Here is a 13,050-nt window from a genome sequence, read left to right on the forward strand (position 1 = left end):
AGCCGAAAAAGCCATAGGCGCTAATAGCGAAAGCCGCGATTTCGTGCGAAAAAGCGCCGAAAAGCACCAAAAAATTTTTCGTAACCCGAAATAACCTTCGTAACCCGGAACAGTTTTTTTCTATGGATTTTTTTCATAACCCGGAAATTTCGTAAGGCGGCGCATTCGTATCCCGGGGTACCACTGTACCAAATGAAGCATAGTCTCATTTTAAAGCTGCAGCCCTTTCTTATGTCTGGTCATGGCAGAATTCCGTAACTGAACCATGTGTATTTGAATGAAATACTTTGTTTGCAGGTAATTGGTATAAAAGAAATAAATAGCTTCATATACAGGTATACATGCCCATAGATAAAGTTAACGTTTGAAGCCTCGTGTAATTTAATGATGCGACTCCAGTCTTTCCAGCTGCCACTAAATGCTTCTTCAGAGCCCTTTAGGAAAATCCAATTTCAATTTTTTAAAAAAGCAAACACTCCTATCATTTACATAATCAGCTCTGCTTCATATAAACTTCCCTTTAATAATCTCTCTTGCCTCTGTGCAAAGTAGGTCAAACCACCCTTATTTTACATAATAATGATAAAAGGTGGTAATATGTTGTAGTTACTCATTTACTTAATAACATTCCTTGGGCCTAAAGGCCATTGCTCTTCCTAGCTGCAGTAAGACCCAGGGAATCAACTGCTAAATGGTTAATTAAAACTTATGTAAATACCATTGATTTAATGGGTCTATTCTAGTTGGGGAAAGCTAGCGTGGTGCACTGGTTTGAACACTGGAATATGACTTTGGAGATCAGGGTTTGATTTTCTGCTCAGCCATGGAAGCCCACTGAGTGACCTTGGATGAGTCACATGCTCTCAGCCACAGGAAAGCCTGTGATAGGGTTGCCTTAGGATCAGCATAAGTCAGAAACAACTTGAAGGCACACAACAACAGCAGCAATTTTAGTTGTTTAGTTTAGTTGATTGGCAGTTGGATTTAGGCCAGGGTTGAAATCATACAGCCCTCAAGATGATGTTGGACTGCAACTCCCAATAGCCATGGACAGCACAGCCAGTGGGTTGATGGATAGAATCATAGAATCCTAGAGTTGGAAGAGACCCCAAAGGCCATCCAGTCCAACCTCCTGCCATGCAGGAACTCTCAATCAAAGTGTACACAACAGATGGCCATCCAGCCTCTGTTTAAAGGATGTTAGGAGCTACAGCCACATGATTCACACTCCTGGTTTAAGCCTTAATATGACATGGCATTGCATGGAATGGCGTGTTCTAAGACTTCACGCGGTGGCAACTGGCCACGTCTATGCCGGTTGGGGATGGTGGATCAATGCAGGAATGGCAGGGGATTGGACTGCATGGCCCTTGGAGGTCCCTTCGAACTCTAGGACTTTATGATTCTATCCCTCAGATAGGTTTAGCACTTAAGTGCTAAACCTATCTGAGGGATAGAATCATAAAGTCCTAGAGTTCGAAGGGACCTCCAAGGGCCATCCAGTCCAATCCCCTGCCATGCAGGAAGACACAATCCAAGCACCTCCTCCAGAGGGGGGTTGGAAATCTCATTCTTGCACAGCAGTTGAACAGACCTCCTTTGCCCAATCCAGCTGCTTGTTCTTAAGGTGGCCGGTGGGGCATTTATATAGTTCTCCAGTAAATGTACTCTAGGGGCTTGTCTACATGATTAAAATATTCCTCATTCCAGTTAAATGTGATCGGGCCACACAGTTGGCAGGACTTTGGGCTTTTTACGAGGTGGTGGAAAAAACTCCTTCAATTCTTCAGAAAAAGCCTTCACATTCCGGCATCCATACATTTTTGTCGGTTTTTTGGGCTATGTGACCATGTCCTAGAAGAGTTTATTCCTGTCGTTTCACCAGCATCTGTGGCTGGCATCTTCAGAGAATTTTTGAAGATGCCAGCCACAGATGCTGGTGAAATGTCAGGAATAAACTCTTCTAGGACATGGCTGCATACCCCGAAAACCCCACAAAAAGCCTTCGCATTGTTTCCCTGTGTCTCTGCGGAAAGATGCAGAAATGTGCATTAATGCATGTGTGGCCACCCTCTGCTTCGGATGAATTCGGATGGCTCTGCATTTTCATCAGAGGCAGGATGAATAGATGCAAACAGATGCAAATTTGCACAGGAAAGTAAAGTCAATTAACCATCAATGCCAATGTGTGAAAATCTGCATCAATTCACTGGATACACTTATGTGTAGAGTAGACCCGGGTTACAAATCCATAACTGCAGTATTGAATGCCAGCATATGTTCCCTGTATGAGGCCTGGTGGCGCAGTGGTTAAATGCTTATACTGCAGTCACTCACTCAAAACCATAAGGTTGCAAGTTCAATGCCAGCGAAAGGGCTCAAGCTCGACTCAGGCTTGCATCCTTCCGAGGAGGTCGCTAAAATGAGGACCCAGATTGTTGGGGGCAATTAGCTTACACTTTGTAAACCGCTTAGGGAGTGCTTAAGTGCATTGATGAGTGGTATAGAAATGTACTTGCTATTGCTATTGCTATTCCCTGCACATCGAGTTGAGGTCTTCTTTTTCTTATTTAAAAGCTTTTTGTTGCCATAAAACCTTGCCCAACACTGCATTTTCCTTACAGGCCTGCAGCTGTGAATAAAATCCTCATCGAGTGGCTGGAGGGGATTCACAAGAACGCATTGCTGCAAACCATCGCCAAGCTGTGAGCAAGACTTCGGGAACTGTTCTGACTCAGTCGCCGTCAGTTGCTTTGGAGAAGTCGGTGGGGGGCTCATAGAGAATTAGTTGCAGAACCCCCTCAATGCTTTCCTATTGATAGCACTCAGAAATAGGATGCTTTGGAAGGAATTTGTTGCTACCAACTGAAAGCAGGTTATGAATCTTGCTTTAATAGCTAACAGCAAACGCTGAACACACTCAAAACACTGTTTTTCAACTCTTATCATTTTGGCTCTCCAAAAGGAGACACCCTTCTTGTGTTTTGTTCTTGCATACTTCCAAGCAAGAACAAATGCTTTCAAAAGTTTTCTCCCTGCCAGGAGAGACCGTGAGAGTTTTTGACCATTTTCCAATGATTTCAATGATTTCTCGCTCATCAGGACTTCTCTGTGAAAAGAAAAAAAGACAGAAACATTTTTGCAAAGAAAACAAATAGTACAGAAAATGCACTCTCATTAGGGGCAAAAATGTGTGGGGTTTTTTGTGTGTGTGAAAAGGCAAACTTTTGCACCATTTTTTCACAAAGACGTTGAAAAAGAAAAAAGAAATCACAACAGTTGGTCATTTTCTTACTGAGGGATCTTAACGTGATGAAGACAAGAACATTTGCAATATTTCTTTATATCCCTAACTCTTGTGAAATAGGCAAAAGGGAAGCCTGAGAAAGAGATGTCAAGAAACCCATCCACCCACACACACCCCAAAATTAGAATTGCCTGGTTGTGACACTGTGTTGCTGGTTCAACACACCATGCTCTATTGAATTAGGATGAGACTAACCGAAATAAAGAAGTTGGCAGCATGAGCTTTCGTAGGCTTCAGTCTACTTCCTCAGATGCATATATCTTTGCATTCTACCATTATTGAAGTAGGAAGAAATGATGAACTGAAGCTGTCCTTATGTGCTTGGCTTCAGAAACAACTTCCTTGTTTAAGGCTGCATCTGCACTGCAAAATTAATGCAGCTTGATACAACTTTAATTGCCATGGCTCCATACTATGAAGTTCTGGGATTTGTAATTTTGTGAGAAATAGCCTTCTTTGTTAGAGAAACTCTGATGTCCCAACAAATTACAGATCCTAGGATTCCATTAGATGGAGCCATGGCACTTAAAGCGGTGTCAAACTACATTATTTCTGCAGTGCAGATGCAGCCTTTGAGTGAAGAATCATGGTCTGCAGTCCTCATCCCTTGGGAGCACATAAACCTCAGTGTCCTGGTTCTGATGGTGCAGGGAAACTAGCTTAAGCAAACCCAGGAAGTCTCCTCTGAAGCTATGCACAGATGAAGGAGGGGCAACACTCAAGATTCTTGCTTCTTCCAGATCCAGCCAACCATGGTTTAATATCTGGGGTGGCCTTATTTTTCTAACCCATGCTATTCCGTTGTATATTGATGGACTTTCTACTCCCATGAGTGGTTTACAGCTTTTTTCTAACTTCATTGTTCCATCTGCTGCCTCCTTATGCTCAATAGCATTTGCTAATATTCGCTCATTAATAGAATTTGCTGATACATTTCTGGTTTCCTTTTGGCGGATTTGATTAATCTGTTCTCTCTAGGAAACTCTAGGTCCTCTGGCTTGGTTTTATTGTCGACTTCCCCCAGAGGTTGACCATAGAGTCATGCTGAAGGACCTAGAGATTCCTAGAAAATTACTGTCTCAGGTTAAAAAAAAATGGCACTTGTTATTTTTATGTAAAGTTAGTTTTCCCATTTTTACAGGGGTCTTGCGCCCCTAACCCCCATGAAAGTGGAACGTGACTGTATTGTCTCAGTATTTGCTAATAGGAGCTTAATATTACAGCAGCTCAATATGAGTGAGGGGATTCTGAGCCTTGTAGTCCAAATGAATAACTTTTCCAAGCTCTGGTACAGACAGTTGGCATTGGAGGCCAAATTCAACTTCTTGAGAATCTTCTCTTTTATTTTTATTGTATTTAATCTTCTAATATTTTAATATTTCTTGAAAGCTTTCATGTCTCCAGCTCTTAACATTTTGAAGATAAACCCCACATATATGGACGGACCATGACTGTTGAAATTTGAGCCATTCCATTGATTATAATGAGAAATCAGGTGGAACAAAAGACAAAGCTCAGTTTTGAGGATGGCATTTTAGATGCTGAATCTGTGTTCAAGATTTTATCACACAGCCCTGCCTTAAATAGAGGCACCAGGTAATATGTCTCGGGTCTTTTTAAGTACAAAACCAATGTGCCTTACTACTCAAAAGAAGCCCCTGTTTCTATTCACCAAGGTTGCTCCAGGGTGCCCACTGATGTGTAGTTGATTTTGGTTTTTCAAGGCCAATTCAGAATTTGAAAAGGTTACATTCTCTTTTTCAAGTTCTTAGGATTCTTGGGGACTTGGGTGTAATGATGCTCTTGCTGATACTGCGGCTTTGATTGTTCTGGGAGCTTGTAGAAAAATCAGTAACAAATAAAAATTTGTGAACAATGTTATTGGCTGGGCCTTTGCTGGGAAAAAGGAGAGGGAGAGGCTTTTTAAAAGTGCTGCACTTTTTTCTAATGGCAGACAATCTGGAGCGTGTCCAGAGGAGGCTGACCAAAATGGTGAAAGGTCTGGAAAGGTCTCCCCAAGCCCTCTAAGGAGCAGCATAGGGAGCTAGGGAGGTTTAACCTGGAGAAGAGAAAGTTAAGAGGTGATATGAAAGCCCTGTTTAAGTATTTGAAGGGATGTCATATTGAGGATGGAGCAAGCTTGTTTTCTGCTGCTCCAGCGAACAGGACCCGGAACAATGGATGGAAGCTCCAGGAAAAGAGATTCCAGCTCAACATTAGCAAGAACTTCCTGGCAGCAGAACAGGCTTCTTTAGAGGGTGGTAGTGTCTCCTTCTTTGGAGGTTTTTAAACTAAGCCTAGATGGCCATCTGTCAAAATACATTGATTGTCTCTTCCTGCATCACAGAAGGAGGTTGGACTGGATGTCGCTTGGAGTATCTTCCAACTAGGATTCTATTAAGTTTATCACACAAAGGAGATTGAGAGTTTATCCCGTGAATATCCCAGAAAAATCGCGTAATTACGCAAAACGATTTCACACAATGTCACACAAAACCCACTGTTAAAGTGGTCACAAAGAAGCATTAACACACAACTTTTTGCTTTCGGGATTTCAGTGACAATGCATAAATATCATTTTATTTGTGCAATTGTGTGTGATAATCATTTGCACAACCACTCACCATTTCCGCTTCATTTGTGGGATGCTTTAAATGCGCTTTAATCTCTTGTATGCCAAAATTAGCCCCAGTGTGATAAACTCGTGTGATTCTAGATGTTTCTATATTCTAGACTGTGGTTGCCATCGGTCCATGCTGGCTGTGGATTCTGGTGGGTTGAAGTCCAAAACCTCTGGAGCACTGAGAGTTCCTGAGGCCTGATTTATATCTGGGATTGGAATTATCGACCCCTAGAAATATTATCACACTGTAATGTCCATCACCCCTTACCATGGGTCAAACTAGCTCTGGATTCTTGGAACAGAAGCCCCAAGCATCTGGAAAGGCAAAGTAACACAGCCCTGACTTACATTTGAGATGAGAATCATCCAGCTCTGAAGATGCTCCTGGACCATGGATTCTAGGAGCTGGAATCTAAAACATGTGGAAGACCAAAGCTTTCTGTACCCTGGCTTGGATCAGTCATGGGAATCATGCAGCCCTGAAGATGTCCCTGCCCTGCAGTTCCCATCATCCCTTAACAGGGGCCTATTGTCTGTGCATTCTGGGAACTGGAGTCCAAAAGATTTGGCGAGTTAATGATTCCCCAGCCCTGACTTGTATCCTCCAGAAACTGATGGACTGCTGCTCCCAGCAGCCCCCAACTAGCAGAGCCAGTGGTAAGGAATGCTGGGATCTACCGTCCAGCCACATTTGGGCATTTTAATCTGTATTCTTTAGTAGTGAAGCATGCAGGCATGGAAAAGCGTCTGATAAGCTCTTTAGCGTTAGGCCTCGGAAAGAGAAGGGAGAGTGAAAAATATCTCCTTTTAAAATCACAATTCTATTTCCAATGGGGAAAAAAAAGAAGGGAATTAATATTGGGGAGGGAATGGCCCCTGCGCCTAATCCAACTCCTCCTTCTGCATCTGAAACCATAAAGCAGTGGGTGTTGGGTTTATGCAGGCTAAATCATGCCTGACAGAGCTGATAGCCTTTTCTTTTTATAGGATTATATTCAGAGGGGAGGGCATTGCAAGGCAGAATGTATTGGGGGAATGTGTTATTAAAGCCTTTGATACAGCGGCCCTCGAAATCCATCTCAGGGAATTAATTCAAATTGGCTTTAACAGGAACAAGCCTTGCAAATGGATGAATAAACGGCCAGCGTGTGAACTTGAGTCCAATGTCTTGGCACGGCCAGTTTGGTGGGAAATGTGGGTTCTGTTGAACCCTGATTACGTATTTGTGGGAAGACATTTTGCATGTATGGGACAATGCTTTGCATTCAGAGGGGTTTCTCTTTCATTCTGGGCAATCTTCCTTTTATCATGCCCAGTGGTGTAAGGATTGCGGGATTGTGTGCCTTCCAGTCGTTTCTGACTTATGGCAACCCTAAGGCAAGCCTATCCTGGGGGTTTCTTGGCCAGATTTGTTCAGAGGAGGTTTGCCATTGCCTTCCTTTGAGGCTGAGAGAGTGTGACTTGCCCAGGATTACCCAGTGGGTTTCATGGCCGAGCTGAGAATCAAACCCTGGTCTCCAGAGTCATAGTCTAGCTCTAACCACTACGCCATTTGTTGTTGTTGTGTGCCTCCAAGTTGTTTCCGACTTACGGAGATCCTAAGGCAAACCTATCTTGGGGGTTTCTGGGCAGGTTTCTTCATAGGGGGGTTGCCATTGCCATTATCATCCGCTGAGGCTGAGAGCATGTGACTTGCCCAGGGTCACCCAGTGGGTTTCATGGGTCTCCAGAGTCGTATTCCAACACTAACCATTCTATTTTAATGTACCATTTTTGTATGCTTTTAACTGTATTATTTTTCATGATAGTACACAGAGAGATCTTGTAGCATCTTTGAGGCTTCACCATCTCTCTGTGCACTGATTCTCCAGACTAACATGTGAAGTCAAAGGCTTTCATGACTGGCATCCATAGGTTTTAATAGGTTTTTCAGACTATGTGGCTGTGTTGTAGAAGAGTTTATTCCTGAAGTTTCTCCAGCATCTGTGGCCGGCATCTTCTCTGAAACTCTTCTAGAACATGGCCACATAGCCTGAAAAACCCACAAAAAACTATAACATGGCTATATCTTTGTGTTTTTTTAATATTGTAAGCCGCTCTGAGTCCAACTTTTGGGGAAAAGGTGGGATACAAACAAGCAAACACGCTACCCCCTCAATAAGAATTCTGCCCCCTTCCCTAATGATTTTTTCCTCCAGTCTCCAAATTTCTAGCATTGCAGCCGAATATTCAGAAATACAGTTCAAGCATCCAGATAAAGGGATGTGGGAGAATCCTGCAAAAGGACACCACAAACAAAATCTCTGTTCATGCGCAAGAAGGATGGGCAACTGCAGAAGGCTAGGGGGGCACATGAGCCCTCCAGGACACTTTGGAGTGTTGCACCATCTGCTCCAGCAAAAACAGTCATGAACAAATGAATGAATAAAATTGCCCACAAATGCCTCTAAGAAAGTATGGTGCATTTTCACCATATTTTGGGTTTCAAATAAGGCCAATCCTTGCCCTAAATTGGACCAGTTGTGTGTGTGTGGGGGGGGGGCTGGAAAATGTGGTGGAAATGCGCCCTGCTGCCCTTAATGGACATTTGGAAGCATTTCAGAACAACAACAACAAAAAATTGAAAAAAATTGCAAAACTTGTTTTTGACGGGGGACACATCTACACTGCAGGGGAAAAAATGCAGTTTGTCGCCACTTTAACAACCATGGCTCCATTCTACAGAATGGGATTTGTAGTTTTGTGAGGCACCAGCCTCTTTGGCAGAGAAGGCTAAAGACCCTGTAAACCTAAAAATCCCAGGAGTCCATAGGGTAGAGCTACAGCATTTTCTGTCTCAGGCACTAGAACCCCAAAGTAGTCTCTGACGTTCCCCCTCCAACCTTCATGAAGAGATGGAAGTGAGCAAAAGGCACGTGGGAAGGAGTGTAAGCACGAAAAGCCTTTTTAAAGGCAAAGCCTTTATTCTAAATAGGAAATCTCCGTTAGGAAAAGGTATCTCTCTCCATGAAGGGCCACCTTCTTTTCAGGCATACTTCGGAGTTGCAAGTTACAGTACAGATGAGAACATCTTCAGGCAAGTGACAAAAATCATCAAGAGTCCTGATTCAACTCTAATACATTCTCCTCTTCTACTCATGATGCAGATGGGATTTGTCATCCTTGGTTAACATGGGGGTAGCTAGGATTCTGGATGCTTTTCCAGTCTCAGACAGCTTCCTCAAGGTGGGACAGCATCCCTTTGTTAGTCTCACTCATGGTCATTCCTGAGTTCTCTTTGGAAGGTCTGGAAACTTCCTCCATGCTGGCCATCTCATTGGGCAGCTGTATCTCATGCCCTGTGACCCCTTGTGGCACCAACCCCCCAATAAAAGCAACTTAACACTATCACCTCATTTATCCTTTTTACTTGGAAAGAAGACTATTTGTTCTGCCCAGATAATGTGAGAAGCCTTCTCTAAGTGTCCCTTGCCTAGGAACACCATGAAGATCATGGGGTCTCCATAGGTGAAGGGTGACTTGAAGGCACATAACGCAATATAGGTATTATAACCACAGGACAGATTTCCTCTTATCTTGGAGGCTGAAGAGTCTCAGGCTCTGGAGCTGCATCAGTACAACTAGCATCTAAACCAAGGGAAGTAATAGTACCACTCTGCTTTAGTTAGACCCCACCTGGAATATTGTGTCCAGATCCGGGCACCACAATTCAAAATGGATGTTTAGAAACAGGAGTGTGTCCAAAGGAGGGCAACTAAAATGGTGAAGGGTCTGAAAACCATAAAACCCTATGAGGACTTAAGGAGCTGGGTATGTTTAGCCTGGAGAAGAGAAGGTTAAGAGCGGACATGATAGCTAAAATAATTGAAGTGCTCTGAAACTGGATTATTTCTGCAGTATGGATGCAGCCTGGGACATTTTCAAAGCATCTAACAAAGCAGATCAATAGAGAGTTAACCAGGACTGCTCCTGCTAAATCAGGACAGTTGGAGAATATGCAATGTTCTCATTCCCACCACCATAGCAAAATCCCCATACCAAGGAGACCATTCAAATGGACATTGAGGTCTGTAGGTGACATTTTAGGGCTCATTCCCACTTACATTTAAACCAGTTTGGGATTTGCCTTCGCTCCGTCTTGGTAAATCGATTCCAAAAGGTCCATCGTTCTGACTATGAAAGTGGGTCTGTTCATTATCCCCTTGTAATCACTTCTTTTTTGTCACATTTGTCATTCCCACCAGTTTGCACCGCTTCAGAATGCATGTCAATCATCTGTGTGTCATCAGTGACGTAAGCGGCAGCCCGGGCAGCCTGGCTCGGGAACTATTTTTTAATAATAATAATAATAACAACAACAACAACAACAATAAAAATTGATAGATTTCATTCATTGTTTTTTCAACTAGTTGCCTCAAAATTGCAAGTAGTTGCAAAGCCAATGAATGGAATCCTCTATCTATTTATTTAAAAAGAAATTGATAGAAGATTCGATTCACTGGTTTGGCAACTACTTGCCTCAATGATTGGAAGTAGTAGCAAAATCAATGAATCAAATCTTCTATTTTATTTTGTTTAAAATAAACCATGCGCCCATAGGTCACCCCAAAAGCACAAAGGGGGGGGGAGGGTGGATCTCCCCAAAACCGAGGAGGGATGGTAAACACCCCTCTGCCATGAGTCCCTACACACACACACGCATATATATAGCTGTATAAAATTACAGTGCGCCTTATGCAGGGGATCCATTCTGGACCCCAATACACACGCGTAAGGCAAATTCTGTGTGTGCTCAAGCCCCCGTGGCGCATGACATGGCATGTACCACAGGCGCATGCCCTGTTCACCTTATTAGGGTTCACCATCTGCTTGACCTCAAGTCAGTGTATGGCAAGCCTGCATATGGTGCAGGTATGCTGTATCTTAATAATAATAATAATAGTAATAATAATAATTTATATCCCGCTTCTCTGTGCAACATAACCAGGGCGACTTACATTAAATAAAATAATAATAATAAAAAACTTTATTTATATACTGCCTTTCCTGTAGATCAAAGCGGTTCACAACATAGGCGGTTTACAGACCGCCAAATAGTACGTCATCAATACGTACTAGGGTTAGGAAGGGGCGGTGCTTCCGCACCCCCCTAACCCTAGTATGTATTGAATACGTAAAAGATGGCGGCGCCCTGTTCATACGGGCGCCGCCATCTTTACGTATCGGACGCTGAGCGTCCGTACGCGTCGCGGGCGTTGTGACGTAGTGAGTGCGCCCCTGGCGCCTCACTACGTCGCAAACGCGACTTAAAAAGAAGCTCCATTTTGGAGCTTCTTTTTTGGTCCGCGCGGGAGTCGGGCCGTGTGAAGGCTCTGGCTCCCCTGCGGACCTACTGGCGGCGGCGGCAGACCGCCGCAAAGCGGCGGTCTGTACCCCGCCATAGTAAGCATGTGACACATGTCACAGTACAAACAATAAAATGGCTCAGCAATTACAATCACAATTTCATACAAATTCCTAAAAACCTGAACCATAGACAGATCCTTAAAACCATCAATTGTGTGTGGGTGGGGGGGGGGGGGACTCTTTAGTCTAAACAGAATCAGGAGAATATGCTACTTGAAAGAGGTGGGTTTTTAATGCCTTCTTAAAGGCTTCTAATGTAGGACAGAGTCGGGTCTTTTCTGGGATTGCGTTCCAGAGGGTAGGGGCAGTCGCCCTATAAGTCCTCCAGTGAGTTGCTGCTAGTTTTACCTTGGGGCAGTCAAGTAAAAATTTCCCCGTTGTTCTGAGGGTGCGGGGCAGATTATGTAGGGAGAGGCGCTCCCTCAAGTAACTCGGGCCCAAGCCATGTAGGGCTTTATAGGTAACGACCAAGACTTTGTATTGCGCAAAAACATACATTCCCATATCCCAGTATCCCACCCCCTCTAAAATACAATTAAACAAATCTCAATTTAAAACATACCTTAAAATAATAAACAAACAAATAGTAACTGTAACAAAAGTCAGAGGAATAGAAGGTTCAACTTTTTTGGTGGCTGGTTATCTATTCAGGAAAGGCCTGCCAGAAAAGATCCATCTTAGCAGCTTTTTAAAAGCTGTTTAAGATGGTAATGTGATGGCTCTCATCTGGCAGGGCCTTCCATAGTCTGGGAGCGGTTGCTGAAAAGGTCCTCTGGGACCTATCTTTAAACTGTATTATAAGGTGTGTATGAAACATACATGCATTTTGTGTTTAGACTTGGGTCCCATCTCCAAGATATTGCATGGACATGACGCAAATACTGGTATTCCAAAATCCAAAACATTTCAGGTACCAAGCCTTTTGGGTAAGGAAGACACAGCCGCTATAAATGTAAATGTGCCCATTTATTACATTCCTTACCAATCTTCTTCAACCCATGATACCAGTAATACTTGGGTATCCATTTTCCAATTGCTTCACCCTGGCTGCAACTCACTTCCACCCAAGGGATCAACTAGCCAGCCATAAAGATCTGGATTGTTAATTCTAGGATGATCTGGATAGAATTAATTGTTTAGGGGGGGCTGATTCTACCATTTGGCTCTGAAGCGATGCTGGACTCTTTATCGGGCAAATGATGATAATGTTTTCTTCTGGCTATATTTACCATTTACCACCAATAAAACTTTACCGGGGGATATGCTGCCTTTGGAGTGTGATGGAGTCTCCTTCTTTGGATGGTTTTAAACAGAGGCTGAATGGCCATCTGTTGGGGGTGCTTCGGTGGTGTCTTCCCACATGGCAGCATAGAAGAAGGAGGTTGAATGGATGGCCCTTGAGGTCTCTTGAGCTGCATCTGGCCAAGAGCCCTGGTGCCACAACAAACTACAAATCCCAGGATTCCATAGGATGGAGCCGTGACAGTTCCAAGTGGCACCAAACTGCATTAACTCTGCTGCGTGGCAGCAGCCCCTGTTGAGAAGGATCCTGGAATGATGAGAATTTTCACTGTTCAAAATGTATTCTACACAAAATGCATACAGAGTTGAATTTCTGTGCATTCTGTTCTGCACAGAATATGCAGCCTATTTCAGTGCAGAAAATGCTGCTTTCTGTACAAATAGCCATGCATGTATACATACACACACACAC

The 13,050-nt window shown here is 43.4% G+C and overlaps 2 protein-coding genes across 2 annotated transcripts in view; one reads left to right on the plus strand and one right to left on the minus strand.

Moving 5' to 3' along the window:
• The window catches only part of EPHX2 (epoxide hydrolase 2), a 98,206-nt gene extending 93,018 nt beyond the window's left edge, over nt 1-5,188 (plus strand). Inside the window, exon 19 of the mRNA XM_042448768.1 lies at nt 2,625-5,188. Within this exon, the coding sequence (XP_042304702.1) occupies nt 2,625-2,709 (85 nt within the window). The 3' untranslated portion in view covers nt 2,710-5,188. The remainder of the gene's footprint in view (nt 1-2,624) is intronic.
• Nucleotides 1-13,050, minus strand: part of LOC121919807 (protein FAM71C-like) — a 1,121,343-nt gene that overhangs the window by 842,051 nt on the left and 266,242 nt on the right. The gene's annotated exons all lie outside the window — the stretch shown is intronic.

This window comes from Sceloporus undulatus, chromosome 1 (assembly GCF_019175285.1).
Source record: "Sceloporus undulatus isolate JIND9_A2432 ecotype Alabama chromosome 1, SceUnd_v1.1, whole genome shotgun sequence".
NCBI classification, from domain to species: Eukaryota; Metazoa; Chordata; class Lepidosauria; order Squamata; family Phrynosomatidae; genus Sceloporus; species Sceloporus undulatus.